This window comes from Macrobrachium rosenbergii, chromosome 43 (genome assembly GCF_040412425.1).
Source record: "Macrobrachium rosenbergii isolate ZJJX-2024 chromosome 43, ASM4041242v1, whole genome shotgun sequence".
Classification (NCBI taxonomy): domain Eukaryota; kingdom Metazoa; phylum Arthropoda; class Malacostraca; order Decapoda; family Palaemonidae; genus Macrobrachium; species Macrobrachium rosenbergii.
Window position 1 is genome coordinate 44,424,958 of NC_089783.1, and position 18,056 is coordinate 44,443,013.

At 42.0% G+C, this 18,056-nt stretch overlaps 1 protein-coding gene across 2 annotated transcripts in view; it reads left to right on the forward strand.

The window, feature by feature from the left end:
- Positions 1-18,056, forward strand: part of LOC136828842 (zinc finger protein ubi-d4 B-like) — a 62,148-nt gene that overhangs the window by 4,982 nt on the left and 39,110 nt on the right. For both annotated transcript variants that reach the window (XM_067087113.1, XM_067087114.1), the window contains exons 2-4: positions 9,589-9,698; positions 17,152-17,288; positions 17,485-17,592. In XM_067087113.1, the coding sequence (XP_066943214.1) occupies positions 9,589-9,698; positions 17,152-17,288; positions 17,485-17,592 (355 nt within the window). The remainder of the gene's footprint in view (positions 1-9,588; positions 9,699-17,151; positions 17,289-17,484; positions 17,593-18,056) is intronic.

Here is an 18,056-nt window from a genome sequence, read left to right on the forward strand (position 1 = left end):
GAAACAGTACCGGAGGAAGCCTTCCAAGGCATCATCTGAGGGTTATACGCCCCTGATGACTGGCTAACCCTTTGGGATCATTTCTTTCTCCCATCAAACTTTCCCTTCTGGCTGCCTCTCCCTCATGAGAGGACCCCCCTTCGTCTTTTTCGCTCGCTTCGTCAGGCGTAGAACAAGCAGGGTGAACAATCAGGATGACCTTTTCTTGGGGAGCCTCTCGTAGCCCTTGGGGGGAATTTTGTCCCTCAGGGCAGGTAGAGACTCCCTCCATTGACCTGACTTTTTCTTCAGGTTTGGCAGTATAGGCTTCTCTTGGGGGGCAGGGACAGATCTGACTTCTACCTGGCTCCACCTGGATCTCCCTGGCGTCCCATTACTGGAGGGTCTCCTCGCCCATCTGACATTTTTATAATAAAATAAGGTTTTATATATACTGTATACTTACCAAGTAATTACATGATCAGAGCCCTCCATCCTCCCCTCACATGGATAGGAAGGCATAAACATATTGAGCTCTTTTTGCTGAGCTAGTTCCTTTCTTACTCTGAAAGTGGGTGAGGTTAATCGTTTAACCAAAACAAAGTAGTGCTACCATGAATTTCAAAAATTCTAGCTGCCGGTTAATAGCAACTATTGCTATGTAATTACATATATATAAAACTTTATTTTATTATAAAAATGTCATGTTTTTGGGCAAGATAATTCACTTTGTTCGAACTCTACGGATAAGCTGCTTCACTTCCTCCTCCTCTGCTTCGACAGAAGTACTTCTATATGCCCTCGGAGAGGGCATTGCTGACCAAGCAGGTTGACCTGGACCTGGTGTGTCTAGGCCTGGATCTATCACCGCAGCAGCTTACTGCAGAAGGAATCTCTCTCCGGGCAGTCTCCTGGCTGGATCTGTGGTCATTCATAGCATCCAAAGTGGCTGCTTCCTTGGGTGCCATTGTGCCTGGGGAGGACTCCGCTTTTGGGAGGCTGTTCCAGTCTGGAGGTAGAGCCATTTCTTACCTTGCCCACCAGATTGCAAATCTGTGGGCAAACCTGGAGTTAAAGAGAAGAGACGCTGTCCTTTCTTGTTTTGCCAGGTCTGTTGGTCCCGAGTTGATGATAACCCTACGGAACGGACTTTTGCTGGGTGCTGCCTCTCTTTTCCCCTAGAGTGTTGGTAGATGCTGCGGTGGACAAGTGTCAGGCTGAAGACAGCAACCGCCATGTCCACCAGGCAGTGGCCAAGACCTCCGGGTCTTCGTGCTCCACTTTGGCTCAACCTTCGGGCCAGGCTAACACTTCCTCGGCCCCCAGGAAGTCCCAGACTTCGAAGGGTTCCCGTAGGAACACCCAGCCTTCTTCTTCTGATGGGAAGGGTGGGCAATTGCGCCTCTTTCAGCCCTCTTTCCCGTTTGGTAAAGGGGGCAAGGTGAGGAAGAAGAAGGGGAAATGCCATGGGTAGCATTCCCCTCTAGCTGCTGCCAATGGTAGGGGGCGGGTGCCTTTCGAGCCATTGGGCAATAGGGCAGTGATATGGAGCCGAGACCTGAGCAGTGGATGTCCTTCGGGAGGGATATCTACTCCCCTTTGAGTCTTCGCCACCCCTCACCAGCTCTCTGGTCCGTCTCCTTACCTACATTCCTGGTTCAACGAAGAATCTCGCACTCACACAAGAAGTGCAAGACATGCTGAGCAAGGGTGCTGTGGAAGTCGTGTCGGATCGGTACCCAGGTTTTTACAGCCGTGTCTGTCTTGTGGAGAAAGCTTCGGGGGCCTGGAGACCAGTCATAGACCTCTCTCGCCGAACTGATTCGTTCACCAGACTCCATTCACGATGGAGACTGCTTGTTCCGTTCTTGCCTCCATCAGGGAGAACGACTTCATAATTACGGTGGATCTGAAGGATGCGTATTTTCAAATACCCATTCACCCATCCTCCGGCAAGTACCTTTGCTATATCCTCGGGGAGACGGTGTACCAATTCAGGCCACTTTGTTTTGGGCTTTCGATCACTTCCCAGGTGTTCGGGAGTGTGTTCACCTTAGTGTCAGCTTGGGCCCATTCACACGGGATACGTCTATTGAGGTATCTCGATGATTGGCTGGGCCTGGTGAGCTCTTGCTCACAGTTTTTTCAGGACAGGGATCGGCTCCTCGAGTTCTGCCATGATCTAGGGACCGTGGTAAATCTCGAGAAGTCAGATCTCACCCCCAAGAAGAGTATAAATTACCTGGGCATGCTGATAGATACTGTAGCAGCAAGAGTCTTCCCCTCAGACTCTTGATATCAGCAGGTTCAGGAAGGCAGCACAGCTGTTCTTGTCTCGACAGGAGCAGCCAGCTTGGCAATGGCAAGTCGTCATCAGTCACCTGTTGTTGTTGGAGAAGTTGGCCCCTCATGGGTGACTACACCTTCGGTCCCTGCAGTGGCGACTGAAGGAGTACTGGTCCCAGTGTCAAGGCTCCGAGTCCTTTCCCTTCCCTCTTTCGGAGGATGTGAGAGAGGACGTAGACTGGTGGATGGACGACAGGAAGCTCTTAATAAGAGTGTGCCTACATACTCCCCCTCCGGACATGTTTCTGTTCTTGGACGCATCGACTGAAGGATGGGGCGCACACCTAGAGGAGTTGCTGACTTCAGGAGTGTGGCACCGAGACAACTAGCACCTTCACATCAACATCCTGAAACTCAAGGTAGCCTTCCTGGCCCTCCAAGAGTTTCAGGATCGAGTGATGGGACACTCCGTGGTGTTGATGAGTGACAGCACCATGGTAGTGGCATACGTCAACAAGCAAGGGGGGCCTGGTGTCCCTTCCACTTCATCAGTTGACAATGCAGGTGCATGAGTCTTCTCTGGCCTGCTCGGTAGAGCTGTCAGGCAGTTACCTTCCAGACAGGAGGAATGTAGTGGGAGACAAGCTCAGCTGCCAGAATCAGGTGATAGGGACAGAGTGGTCCCTTCACCCAGACATCGCGGAGAGGTTGTTCAATCTGTGGGGGTGTCCAGTTATAGATCTGTTCACCACCCGGCACAACAGGAAACTTCAGGTCTTCTGTTCGGTCTCACTAGACCCATGGGCCGCTGCGGAGGATGCGTTCCAACACCTGAGGGACAACCTCGATGTCTGCGCCTTTCCCCCTTTTTGTCTGATTCGCAGGGTGATCAGCCAAGTGATAATCACCCTGAATCTCAGGATGATTCTGGTGGCTCCCAAATGGCCAAAGGCTGTTCGTATCCCGACCTGCTAGCTCTTCTTTCCGAGGCACCGAGAGAGATTCCTCCTTGCCCAACTTGCTGTGTCAACTCCACATAGAGTGGAACCACCAGGCAGTGCAGTCCCTGTGTCTTCACAGCTGGCATTTATCCAGAATCACCGGCTGATGAAGAGTTAGAGGAATTTATTTCTGGTGATAGAAATTCGTTTCTCGCTATAATGTGGTTCGGATTCCACAATAAGCTGTAGGTCCTGTTGCTAAGTAACCAATTGGTTCTTAGCCACGTAAAATAAGTCTAATCCTTCAGGCCAGCCCTAGGAGAACTGTTAATCAGCTCAGTGGTCTGGTAAAACTAAGGTATACTTAACTTTAACCTGCAAGGGAGAGGCTTTTCACACTGTGCAGCAGCAGAGATGGCTGGACACCTCAGGCAGTCCTTTGCAGCGGTGTACCAGGGAAAGTGGGCCGTCTTTTGTGGTTGGTGTCGTAGGCAGGGTATCTCTCCAGTTGGAGCTACTGCTCAGCAGGTTGCGGACTCCCTCGTCTTCCTTCGCTGAGAGAAGCTTCTCACCATTTCAGCCGTAAAAGGCTACATAGCTGCACTTGGCCTAGTCTTGCGGCTGAAGTGGGTAGAAATCCCCTCTTTGTTTTGAGAGGTCTTTCCCATGCCGGGACCTCAGGCCCCTGCGTGGGAGGTGACTCTTGTTCTAAGGAGCCTGACTCGTGCACCGTATGAGCCTTTACGAGAGTTGTCAGACAGGGATCTGACCGTCAAGACCATCTCCCTGCTTGCCCTGGCATCTGCAAAGAGGGTAGGAGAACTTCATGGACTTTCCTTCAATGCTAAACATTCGAGGGGATGGGGATCAGTTATGCTTGATTTCGTCCTGGACTTCATAGTGAAGACTCAGAACCCATCAGTCCTTGATGCTAGGTTCGAGTCTTTCACGATCCCGTCCCTAGAGGACTTTATTGGTAATGACCCAGATGAGATGCTACTGTGTCCTGTTAGAGTGCAGGGTCCTGAGTGTCGACGACTCTTCGTTAGTGCTGGCTCAACCAAAAGAGGTGTCCAAGAACACAGTTTCTTTCTGGCTTTGTGAGACGTTTAGGAGAGCATACTCTGCTGCTGGAGAAGACAACACCAGTACCTTCTGCCCGAGAGCGCACGAAGTCCAGAGCATTGGTCCGACCCTCTCATTCTGGAAGAACCTGTCGGTTCCTCAGTTATTGAAAGTGGGGGAGAGTGTGGTCTCAACAGACCACTTTCACTTTTTTCTACCTTCGGGATATTGTCCACAAGTCCTTGGACATCTTTTCCTTGGGACCTGTTGTGGCTGTTCAAGTTGTGTAGCTTACCTGGCTCCTCTAACAGGACAGGGTTGCATCTCGCCTAAGATGTGAGGTTGTGGATGTGTGAATGAGTGCGGGAGTGACTGGCCTCTCCTCCTTCTCTTCCCCTGGCTCTCATCCTGTGGGCAGAGAGCGGACGTGTCGCTATATACTGGATCTGGCGGTCGATGCAGGTAACAGTACACTTTTAGCTTCCATTCTATTTCCTTTCAAGGTCATAGAAGCAAACCCACTCCTTCCTCTAGCAAGGGGAGGAAGGAGACTATGATAATAAGACAAACCAGATACTTGTATTTGCCTTACTGTCACCGACTTTTTAAGGTTCATCCTAGTCTATTTTTGTTTGAAATGACGTCTTCCTCATTCATACGAAAAGCCCAGAAGTCTGACAATTGATCTCGCATTTCTCACAACCCAATCACTTTGTCAGAGGCAGGTTTTCCCTTCCTCGCTCTCTTGACCAGGAAGGGAACCCAAGGTGTAGCGAACTCTAAGTCAGTTCATAGAGACTCACTCAGATTCCTCCCTCCAACCAGCGAGTCTTCCTAATGTAAAGGACCGATGGTTTGTATATTGTGTCAGAACAAATCACAGTTTTACAGTAAACGCCCCATATTCGCTTGCTCACAATTTGACGGATTCACCTTTTCGCAGATTTCTCTATGGAACATATATACACATTATTGGTGGAAAATTCGCCCATTCAAGGTATTTTTCACTGAGAAATATTCATTAATTACTGTATTTTCATATCATTTTCTTGACTAAATGCGCTTTTTGTGATAACACTATTAAAATACTCAGGTATAAGCATTTTTAGAGAATTTTTTTGTGTTTGAACTATCCAAATAGGCAGTTCTAAGTGTTTTTAGAGGGGTTTTAAGTATTCACGGATTTTAGCTATTTGCGGGGGAGGGGTGTGGTACGCATCCCCCGCGAATACGGGGTGGTTTACTGCATATATGTAACTTACCAAGTAATTACATAGCCTATATTTCTAAAATTTGAAATTCACAGTAGCAGTCGATTGTTGTAGTGTAGGTGACTAGGCCCTGCCCTCTATCGGGGTAGGAAGGGTACAACACCGCTGAATAGTGTCAGTCCATTCCTGCCACTTAATGACTGTAATTCAGTTGTCACAGCAGCTGTTGTTTTGAGATTGGTCGTTGGATGATTGCTTTTGTTCTCCGTTTGGTGGCGTATTCCGAACTTTTGGTAGCATTTAAGCTATTTTCAAATAGCCTAGGATTTATTAGACTCAGTATTTGCAAATTATTTCCCTATTCTGACTTTTCATGATGATGTCCGACACTAGTTCTTTAGTATCCGGTTTTGCAGCAAAGGCTGCAAAACTAGACTTACGAAAGCGTCTTATGGCTCCCACACAATCTGTACTAATTTTGGGGACAAACTTGCTCTATTGATTTGATATGTATCGAATGTAAGGACTGGGATCAAGGTAGGTGGAAAACTTTAAAATCTCACTTAGATAAGTTAGAACGAGATAGGAAGAGGAAAGCGGCTCTCAGAGCTGAAGCTAGAAATATAGCTAATGTAGAATGTTCTCTAAATTGGCAAATACTGATTTACCTGTTTTGTCTCCCTTTCCTACTCGTATATATTTCCCCTTTAACCAGTCCTCTACCTATCGAACCTACTCCTTCACCTGGCCCCCATATTTCCAAGCCTAACACCATTGCTAGCCTAGAAGCCTGTGTTGATATGAAATTTGGGCTCATTTTTTCGACCATGGAACAGTTAAGTGTGTTGGTTGAAGTGCTTATGGATCAAGCCAGTGTTAAAAGTGCAAGTGTTAGTGCAGTGTTAGTGGAGGAGGTGTCTACTCATCCTGCTGGCGCTCCTAGGCCAAGGTCACTGCCAGGCTCCCATGCACCAGGGAAAAGGTATACAGTCATACCCCGAACTTGCCCAAGGTTAGGTTCCAGAACCCCCTCGAGCAAGGCAAATTTTTGCGTAAGTTTGGCATGGTCTCAAAAAATGCTAATAAATGCTTATTTCTAAAGTTTAAACACTAAATATGACCCTAATCATGCTCCCAAATTATTAAGCTAACTTTTAAATGAAATTAAAGTTACTGTAATTTAATTTAAAAGTTAGCTTAATACATTACCCTTGAAAAATTAAATAAATGGTTGACATAAAAATAGAGTTGGAAGAGAATTTCTGTCTCTCTCTCTCTCTCCCCCCTTCTGACCAATCTATTTTTAGAAGTCTTCTCAACCTCCTTTTCGTAGATGGTACAGGTAAAATTAGATCGATTTAAACTATCTACTGTACAGGTAGAGACGTACAGAGAAATAATAAGTTGTAAAAATGTGTGAGTGCTAACTATGAGAGAGAGAGAGAGAGAGAGAGAGAGAGAGAGAGAGAGATTGTCCTTAAGGGAGTGAAATTATTTATCAGTTATTACGAAGACAGAGAGAGAGAGAGAGAAAGAGAGAGATTGTCCTTACTTGAAATGTCAAGTTAAATTATTTATGAATTATTACGGAGACAGAGAGAATAACATGAGAGAGAGAGAAGTTATTCTTACATTAGATATCAAAAGATGGAAATTCAGTATTAAACTAACTTTTAAATGAAAGTAAAGTTACCGTAATTTCATTTAAAAGTTAGTGTAATACATTACCCTTAAAAAAAGAAATAAATGGTTGACGTAAAAGTATAGGAAAGTGTGAAGATTAGTATACTGTTTCTCTCTCTGTCTCTCCCCATTTCACTGATCTATTTTTAGAAGTCTTCTCAACCTCGTTTTTAAAAACTACTTTATTTTGTCTCTTTCTCTTTGTTCTGAAATGCTCTATGTCTCTATGTTTTAGAACAGCACATTTACAGTTTGTAGATGGTACGGGTAAAATTAGATCTACAGTATTTAAAATTATCTACTGTACAGTTGAAGACATACAGAGAAACAGTAATACGTACAGAGAAACAGTAATACGTAGGTTGAGTTAAAAAAGAGAGAGAGAGAGAGAGAGAGAGAGAGAGAGAGAGAGAGAGAGAGAGAGAGAGAGAGAGACCTGCCCTTCTTGTCTTGTTAAATCGACATATCTGACAGTTTTGCCTTTGAGCTTCTTACAAAAGATGTGGGAAAGATATTTGTTTGTTTAAAATATGTATCACATACAAATTTTGTAATCAGTTGTATTATTATTATTATTATTATTATTATTAGACATCAGTCTTCTTGCAAGGTCTACCAGACCAAGTGGGCCACATTCCGCAGATGGTATAGAAGACAAAACGTCTCATCTTCTCAGACATCTGACTCAGATCAGGGATTTTCTGCTCTGTCTGAGATCCTCTAGAGGTTTTTCTTCCTCTACCAATAGAGAATACAGGGCCATGCTGAGTTGCGTTTTTAGACACAGAGGTCTGGATCTGTTGTCGAACCAGGGTCTTAGCGACCTTATCAAGTCTTTCGACACCTCCAACCAGAGGAAGATAGACTCGGTCGCTTTGAATCTTGATGTAGTTCTGAAGTGGTTATCTAGCCTTTCTTTCGAGTCCCTTCGTTCCACATCTTTAGGAAAGACCCTCTTACTTGTCGCTTTGGCTGCTGCCAAGCATGTCAGTGAACCTCAGGCCATAGATGAAAGGATAGGATTCTCTCAAGAAGATGTAGTCTGCTCGTTTACTCTTGGTTTCCTGGCCAAGAACAAGATACCATCCAAGCCCTTGCCCTGTTCTCTTACTATTAAGAATTTGATGGGGATCCTTGGCCTGGAAGAGGAAGAAAGAGCTCTACCCTGTCAGAACCTTAAGGTATTACCTGGACAGGACTGAGAAGATCGGAGGACCTTCCAACAACCTTGGGTGTTCTGTGAAGAATCCTTCCCAACCCTTTTCTAAGAACGCATTGTCATTCTTCATAAGGGACCTCATTACTAAGGCACATTCTCAGATTCAAGACCACATCTTGCCTTCTTGTAAGGTTAAAGCCCATGAGATCAGAGCAGTCGCTACCTCGTTAGCTTTCAGACATAGCTTGTCCATCTCTTCTATTTTACAGTCTACTTATTGGAGTGTAAATCCATCGTCACATCGCAGTATTTATGAGAAGTGGAAAAAGTGTTCGAAAACTGCAGCGCTTGAGTCCTTTGTCAGTGGCTGGCATAGTATTGGGGGACAAAGTATAGGAAGCATTCCTTCTATCCTCTATCTCTTCACCTTGATATATGGTATTGAGTCTTGGGGGAGCCTTGGGGGTACCATGTACCTGGAGTACCAACCAGTTTTTAGTGGATGGGTGGGTTTTTTATTTCAGTGTAAATGACAGCTTTGTCTGGTTGTTTTTATTGTGGTACTGTGCCAAGGGCTTTGCTAGCCATCAGACACATCCTTCGCTGCAAAGCTCCCACCTGGGTAGAGGTGTTCCACAGCTTTACCGCCACTCTATTACAGGTTAAGATGAGCGCTAACCAGCGGCAGTATCTACCTGCAGTAGCCCGTTTACCAGGTAAGGCTACCATTACTCAATGTTTTGGAGTAGAATATGTCCATGTATCCCACCTGTTAATGTGGGATTCAGCTATGTAATAACTTGGCAAGTTACTTATATGAAAATGTTATTTTCATGATAAAATTGTTTCATATACAGTATACTTACCAAGTATTTACAGGATCGGAGCCCTCCCTCCTCCCCTTTCATGGACTTAAGGGCACAAACGAATTGAGCTCCTCAGCTGTGTTGTTCCAATTGTTCCCCGATAGTGGGCGGGGCTAGTCAGTTACACGAAAACAATAGTAGCGCTACTGCGATTTTTAAAATTTAAGCTGCCGTGTGAGTTGAAACTATTGCCATGTAATTACTTTGTAAGTATATATGAAACTTAATTTTATCATGAAAATAGTATATCTTTCTATACCCAAATCTCCCTGAGTATGCAATAGGTCACTGAGAAAAATCTGGCAATTGAGGAGTTTGTGAAGTTCAGCTGTGTTCATTTTTAGTGCTTATTATATCTTTATCAGTGCTACTATTAATGTTTATTTATTGACTTCCAGTTTTGTAAATGACAATGGCTACAAGGAGCTGATGCAAAATTCGGCAAGATATAACATTCGAATGAGAAAGGATAGAATATACAGACAGCCTTATATTGATGGCCAGACAGGTATGGTGATATAATTTTTTACCACATAACTACAATAGTAATGTAATCATTATGTTAACTGATGCACTGGACAATTGTTTCATTTACATATGCATGTTGCTTTACCTATTAGTGTTATTAAGATATGGCAACTGTTGCAGGGCGCAGAAAGTTTTTATAATTTAAACTAGTATCTTATTATTAATCTAATTTACAGTAGGAGCAGTCCCCAGATTACAGAAGTCCTTTGTATTTCCATATTAATACACTCACGGACCAGCTGTATATTAGAAGTTTCCAGATATAAAAAAAAAATACTTTACAGATGTAAAATCAGCAATTTCATGACCCTTCTTATTTTTGTGACTACATAGTACTGCATATGTATGTTTATAAACAACGGGGTACACTTCACAGTCAGTACTGTACACAAAATGGAAACCAGACTGCTCAGTGTATACTGTATATTAGGTTATAAAGAAAAACACAATCTCTCTCTCTCTCTCTCTCTCTCTCTCTCTCTCTCTCTCTCTCTCTCTCTCTCTCTCTCTCTCTCTCTCTCTCTCTCTCTCTTCTGTGAGGAGTGACGAAATTGGTTACATGGGCTGAACTTGGAAAGTCCTCCCCCTTTTTTTTTTTCACAAGGATGAACCTAGAGAGAGCAAGAGAAAGGCAGGCAATGATAGCAACATGATTCATACATGTATACAGTGGTTCCTCATCATACGACTGATTCGTTATTTGAATTTTCGGTAAATGAAGTAAAATTTTCAAAAATTTTTCTGTGTACAAGCTAAAAACTCGATTTACGAGCTGTTTGATGGGAAATGGTGTGTAGCTGGCCGGGATTGAGGGAGGAGAGACAGGATCCCTTCGAGGAAACTGAAATGGTTGCATTAGGCAAAGGTTGATAACAAAATCAATTGTATTCATGTTTTGCAAGGATAATCAAAGGAATCGATAGTGTTTTGTGTGTGTGCGTATGTATGTTAGAGAGAGAGAGAGTAATCAGCGTCCAGCAGATGTAAAAACAATCCCTCAAATCCCTCATGAGTGTATGATTGTTGATGAGTGTTTTACACCTGGGTCTTGAGTTCAAAAAGGAGATTAATTATGCCACAACACATCAACTTATTGTTGGCAAATGGCAGAATTTAAAATTATAATCCAATAAACATGAGGATTTGCAACCAAATAAGTAATAAGCAAAGAATGTAAGTAAGAAAAGGAAAGAGAGATCTAATAACTTTTCACAAGGAAGTCTTTTAAACAAACAATCCAAGACGCACAGAAAACATGGCGCCAGTGTGTTTCACGATGTGGGGATGAGTTACTTTTGCAGTGCTAAAAAATTGTAAAAAGCAAGTGCTACTCGATAGGTATTTTACTGTAACAAAAATAAGTGAATCGAGTGTAAGTGAAAGAAATTGGCAAAATTTAGTGACAGAAAAAATCATACGAGCCCGGCCCCAGCTGGGAAGTCAGTGAGAAGTAGACCCCTGTTTCCCGCCCAATAACCCATCACCATCCCCACCCTCTCCTCTCAACTGTCTCACTCAGCGCAGTCCCGAACACTCACTCATATAAGACTCACTTTCGATTTTTTATTGTTAATGTATTGCATTTGATTGTTTTTATATTGTATCATTATGTTATGTTTATTATGAAATTCCCTTTTATTTTTTTATGTGAATTATTACTTCCTTTTACATACATACAGTAATGTTTTTACCGTCTCTTCTCCTTCTCTCCTCAGCAGTATAAATGCTCCCTCCCTCTATCTCAAGTCAACTGTGCATCACTGCAGTGATATATGATTTTGTTCATCTTTTATGTTGAATTTTATTGTGAAATGCTTTACAGTATTCTTTTATTTTGTTGAATATCGTTATCATTAAACTTAAAATAATTGTATTTAAGTCGGTACAAAGGGTGGGTATGGGGGAAGTTCATGAGTGTGGGACAAATTAATGAATTCTCATTCGTATTCCTTATGGGAATATTGGGATCGATATATGAACATTTCGATGTACAAATTGGAATTTGGAACACATTAAATTCATATACCGAGTAGCCATGTATATGCACATGCACATACATGTATGTATGCATATGTTGATTTTATATTTCACTGGTAGCTACTGTTTTGTACTATTAAAAATATAGTAAAAATTTCATTCAAAATTGTGTGTGTGTGTGCAGGGCTTTTTAAAGATGTGTTACATACAGCAATAATATTATTCATTTTGTATGGCTATGAGTAAAGTGTTTGCATCTCTAATGCAAATAGTACACACAGATAAACACAAATGTAACACAGAATCACTCAACAAAAAAAAAGAAGGAAAAATCCAAAATGTCAAGGCGTACATAGGCCAGGAAGCACGTAATAAACTGGCTTCTATGCAAGGTAGGGCAGCACACGTCTTGAGGGAGACAGTTAAGGAATGACTGATACGTCACATTGTACAAGAGGGTGAAGGGAGGTCAGACGCCGCCTACTTTCTCCCCATTGGCTATCACCCTGCTGCCACCAAACCCTGTTCTATTTTTAACTGGATCCAGCTAGTGTTAGAGATTTTCCCCTAAGTAAAGACCTTAGGTTTGTAGTTATGAAAAATACAAATTGATTAAAAATTCATCATATCTCTCCACCATCTGAAGCACATTGTAAGCTACTAGAGCTTAGGCTTTCGTAAATCTTTGGTTGAAACTTGGTAAATTGTAGTGCACTATATTTTCTGGTTAACACAATTATATTAATTATATTCCAATTGTCGAAACTTCGACGAGAGATTGTACTTTTCTGCAAGTCATGGTTTAGTTTGTTTTCCCTATTTACATAAAGTGGAAATAAATATTATGTGGAAGAAGGGTGTTATGTTTTGTTGTGTTTGTATTTAGTTGTGAAAAGCATTGTGTTTGGCTGTTTTGTTTATTTAATTGTAAGTATACGTGTAATAGTGCTTAAGTATCAGTCGTCGGTTGTTTGTTGGTTTGGTTGTTAATTGAACATTTGGTGTTGGTCAATGACGGTCGTGAAGTCAGTCTTGTTACAGCTCTGATGCAGCATAGCTGTACCTAGGAAGGACTCAGGAGATTCAGCCCTAGTTGTCGGTGCCTTCAAATTCACTTAAGTATTCCTTTTCACCTTAAAGTTCATTTAGGGAGATTTCCTGTGGGGGCGCCCAGTCATAGATCTGTTCGCCATCCGGCACAACAGAAAACTCCAGGTCTTCTGTTCAGTCATGCCGGACCCATGGGCTGCTGTGGGGGATGTGTTCCAACACCCGTGGGACAACCTCGATGTATACACCTTTCCTCCGTTCTGTCTGATTTGCAGAGTGATCAACCAGGCAATGGTCACTCCGAATCTCTGAATGATTCTGGTGGCACCCGGCCATTTGGTATCCCAACCTGCTAGCCCTTCTTTCCGAGACACTGAGAGAGATTACCCCCTGGCCCAACCTGCTGTGTCAACCCCACGTAGAGCAGTATCACCAGGCAGTGCAGTCCCTGTGCCTTCACGGCTGGAGGTTATCCACCAGGCAGTCCCCGCTTACCGCCAGCATTGGTTAATGCGTTTCAGTGTTATGGCGCTTGGCTAGCGATGTTGTTAACCGGATTTTCAGTGCCGATCTCCAGTTAACGGCACTGTTCAGTGGGGATTTTGACACCAATCTCCAGTTAACAGTGCTGTTAAGGAGGGTTTTCGGTGCCTTTATTGCTGATTTTCGGTTAGCGGTGCTCAGCCGGAGACGGAACCCCCCACCATTAGCTGTGGACTGCCTGTACAGATCTCTCATAAGGTGTCTTACAGGGCTGTGAGCAAATGCTCCTTTCAGGCTTTTTGGGATGACTTGAACACCTACATGTGATTGACTAGCTTCTGGTTTACCAAGAGAAAGGGTTGCCCCAGCTACCACATGCATGAAAGTTGCTTGTGGTGTTTTGGATCAGGTTAACAGTCTGATCTGCAGATTAGAGATGCTATCCAACAATCAACAAACCATTTCCTTACCACCATTGAAGATGCTTTAGTGGTATCAATCATGGCTCCTTTGACAACACCAACTCAAATCTTAGCCTGATTTATTCTTGCACAAAGGGGACACAAGTCTTGAACCATGGGTAGGAAAGAATCACAAACTTTTCCTTACTCTTCCCCATCGTTATTGTTGAGCATTTTCCTGTCCTCTTTCTTCAACACAGAGGAAGGAGTGACCGTCCTCATAATCAGGTTGTCATGGGGCTCCAAGTTATGCCAGTCAAGGGTATTGCAGAGTTGGTGGTGGAAAAGACAACTTGGAGTCTCGAGTCACTATAGTCAGTTGCATGGTGTTTTATTAAACCCTTAGTGGAGCAAAGACATCTGTAGCCAAACCTACAGGTGTAGGTTGGCCTTCAGGTATGGGGTTGGAAAGAGAATCCACCCCTCCAAGCCCAAATGAGTGGGGATCGCTGAATTTCAAGATTGTACTATGCTGTTGCCATGAGTAGAGGAAGACATGTCTTGCAGTGGAGCAGATACAGGGACTGGAGACATGTGTATTTTCAGGTGTTCTTCATAGTCTTTTCAAGGACCACTGCCCTCCCTTCTCTTAGACACTGACACCGTCTGTTCTTTCCATGTCGATTCTCTTGATTTTTCATTTAGAACCTTAATCAGACGAATTATGTGCATTTCTGACTGGATATTTCAATAAAAACGTTCCAAAAGATACAATACAATACTACCCTAAAGCAATTCCTTTTTTCATAATTTACTTTCATTTTTATCTATTTGTTCATTAATTTAAATTATTTTTTCCAACTGTTTCACTTTCTGTATTTCTTATTACCTCTGTTACTTCTTTCAGTGACCACCAAAATAGAAAAGATTTTGAATAAGATAAATTTGTTCCATATACAGTTCATCATTTTAATAAGACCTGTTTATAATATGGTCTTACTAAAAAATAATAAATAATAATACAGTATCTTTTCTATTTTTCTTATGATTCGCGGGCTCAGTGATGTTAACAGCAACTCCAATTTCATATGGTGCTTGGATAGTGCATGGAAAATCGGCAAGTTTTTATTGAAATATCCAGTCAAAAATTGCCTGGATTCAGGTTCTATCGGCGCTGTTAATTTGGTCATCCTCTGGACGTGGTTGAAAAAGATCTGGAGAAACAACAGAGGTGCCGATGGTATTTATGGGGTCTTGATCGTGCTTTATGATTGGCTGATAACCCCAGTGGATGACCAACGCTGGTCGAAAAAAATAGAACCTGAAATCATCGATTTTTCAGTTATCATCACACCCTATCCTTTTTCCAAATGGAACCCCACTTGCTGATAACATCACTGCCTGTAATAATAATAATGATATTAGAAAAGAGACTGAATAATATAGGTTTTGTTAAACAAAATGGCTGTTTCAAAGCAGGGTCATTTATTTTATATAGTAAATGCTCAATTTGTCTTATCAATTGTTTTTATGGTGCTTGCATGGTTGCGAAAATTGACCAATTTTCGGTCCCGGCCGAAAATCGCCGATTTATGCTTATCGGCGCTCGATAATTGGGTAAAATCGCGCCGATACATACCTAACATCGTCGAAAATCGTCAAAAATCATAAGAAAACCTTACTTTTAATGCTCTGGGTCATTGAAAAAGTGCTAAAATCATTATTTTGAGTTTTCACATCAAAAAACCCGCTTCAAACCGGGATTATTCTGCCATTTTGGGGCCATATTTCTTCTTTAATACAGGTTTTGTTAAACAAACATGGCAGTTTCAGCAGCATTTATTTTATATAGTGAATATCAATTTGTCTTATCAATTGTTTTTCTTGCGCTGGCAACCGGTTGCAAGGGACTGACCAATATTCATATCCGGTGGTTTAGTGATGTGAAGGAGGTAGTTCTCATGGGGTGTCAACTAGTTTCGCCATTCTCGTTAGGGCATCATTCAGGACAGGATCGCAGGATGCAATGGCTGTGGTGTGTGGATTTTTCATCTTTTATCCATGTCTGTTGGTTTGTGGAGTTAGTTGTTTCGTTTTCATTGGCTATCCGGCTGTGACGTCATCGGAAAGGCGGCTCCTGATTGGCTGTCTTCTCCTCGATCTAAGCCTACTGCTGATCAGCGATGGTGCAATTTCTCGAGGAAGGCGGGTTAACCGATTGTTCCCAAGGTGAAGGGCGGCGCCTCTGCCTTTGGAAGGGCGTCATCGGGGCGAGGGTTAAAGTCGTCCTCGATGTCAGGGCGTCTTTGGGTAGTAGGTGGGTGAGAGGGGCGATCTTGCAGGTCGTCCTCAGAGTGAGATCTCACTAGACGATCACCCTCGGTGCTCTGGAGGTCGTCCTCAAGGGGCTTAGGTTGGGATGCAGGTCTTGCCTGGTTGTCCTTGGCTTTCTTGGAGGCTGTAGGGAGAAGGAAGGTCTCCTGAGTCACATTAATGCTCAGTTTTTCCTTCCCTATGTGGAGCCCCTCTAAGATGCGAAGACGACGAAGGTCGGGGACACTGTCAATAATTTCTAAATGTCCAACAGTGTTGCTGCGGCAGGTCCTCTGGTTGTGGGCAATTGCTTGCAGCCATTCCAGTGCAAGAAAAACAATTGATAAGACAAATTGAGTGTTTACTATATAAAATAAATGCTGTTGGAACTGCCATTTTGTTTAACAAAACCAATAATAATAATAATAATAATAATAATAATAATAATAATAATAATAATTGTAGTGTTTTCTAGTTGAGCTGTATCTTAAAGGTTAAAATAATTATTATGTATAATTCCATTGGTTGTATTTTTCTGTAATTTTCACAGATTTTACAGATTTCAATAAGAGAGTGAGTTTGCAGTGTTTATTTAGTTAAGGTGTAGGCCAAAGACTAAAATAGTGATTTTGTATGCTGCACAAGTTTGATGTTCTATCTGATAATGATGATGTGTTGACAATTTTACAGATTTCAATATAACTTTTTATAATTCGGTTTCTTGAGGCTTTTAAAAAAATAATTGGGAGAGATAGAATTATTAATATTTATATTAATTTATGTTGTGTTTTATTTGCATAAATTCAGTATTTACAGTTTGAGTCATTAAACAAAGCCATCTATTATATTGAATAGAAGAAAGTGTGCATATGTGTATCATGAATGTAGTTGTGTTATAGTGGTTGCATTATTACTGAACTTGTCCAACCAATTATTGTTTTCACAAATTAATTATATGTTTTAGTTTTAACAACTCTTTAACTTACATAATATTAATGTGTGTTTTAGGTATTTTGAGTTATTTAAAGATGATTCATACTGCCCATTGTATGCAGGAGGATGTGCATGAAAGTACTTACTCAAAACAGTGAACATGTCATTTGAGCTAAGAGATCCGGCTTCATGCAACCTATGACGGAGTGGATGGTGGTTTTAGAACTAAACCCCCTTGCAAATGAAACACTAACTGTATAGTTCTTGTGCTTGCAGGTGTTGCTCAGCGCCACTGCCATCTGTTTGTCAGTGATAAGCATCGCATGCCAGGAATTCTTCAAGGTCAGGTATATACTTACCCTGCACGGAGATGGAGAGCACAGCATCGTTCGTACTTAGGGTCCCTAATGCAGGTATGAAGACTTTGATAGTATGAAACCAAATTTTAAACTGTTGTCATATTGTAATGGCTGTTCTGTTTCTCTGAAAACTTGATATATAAAATTTGTGGGATCAAGGTTTTATGGCTTTCTTAGTATAATTATTGTTGTCTCTCAATCTTTCTCTCATAATCTTGTGTAATAAATGTGGCATGTTCATACTTAACAGGCTGCCAAAGCAGATCCAGATGAACACACAATCACAACAGTGGAAAACCCAGCAGCAATTGTTACAGCTGAAGAAGAACCTGCTCCACCTGAGAAAGTGGTACCTGTGGTAAGTGCTTACATTTATGATAATATTGAACGTTTCTGTATATAGATGTTTGGTTAATAGCTAAGAGTGCATTGCAGCTGGTGAACTTTTTGTTTAAATATTTCTAAATTTAGGTAGTACCTGACTTATGGCTAGTTGTATTTCTGACTGCCATACGTCCATCAGAAAATACTTTTTTTTTTTTTTACAAAAAGAAGAGTCTTATAAAATAGTTGTATGTGTACAGTTCACATTCAGGTGCATGAAATAAAACATTCCTAAAAGGGTGATTCTACCATGCATACTCAGACAACACCTGATTACTTGAGGTTGGTATGCTTCATTTTTACTGTGCCAGACCTCACAAGAAAGAGTGGGGAAGGGAATAGTGCTCTAGAGTTTATAATGAATGGATTTGTATAAAAACTTGTTTTATTGTAAAAGCAGCATATCATTAATCAATTCATGATGAAATAACTTGAATT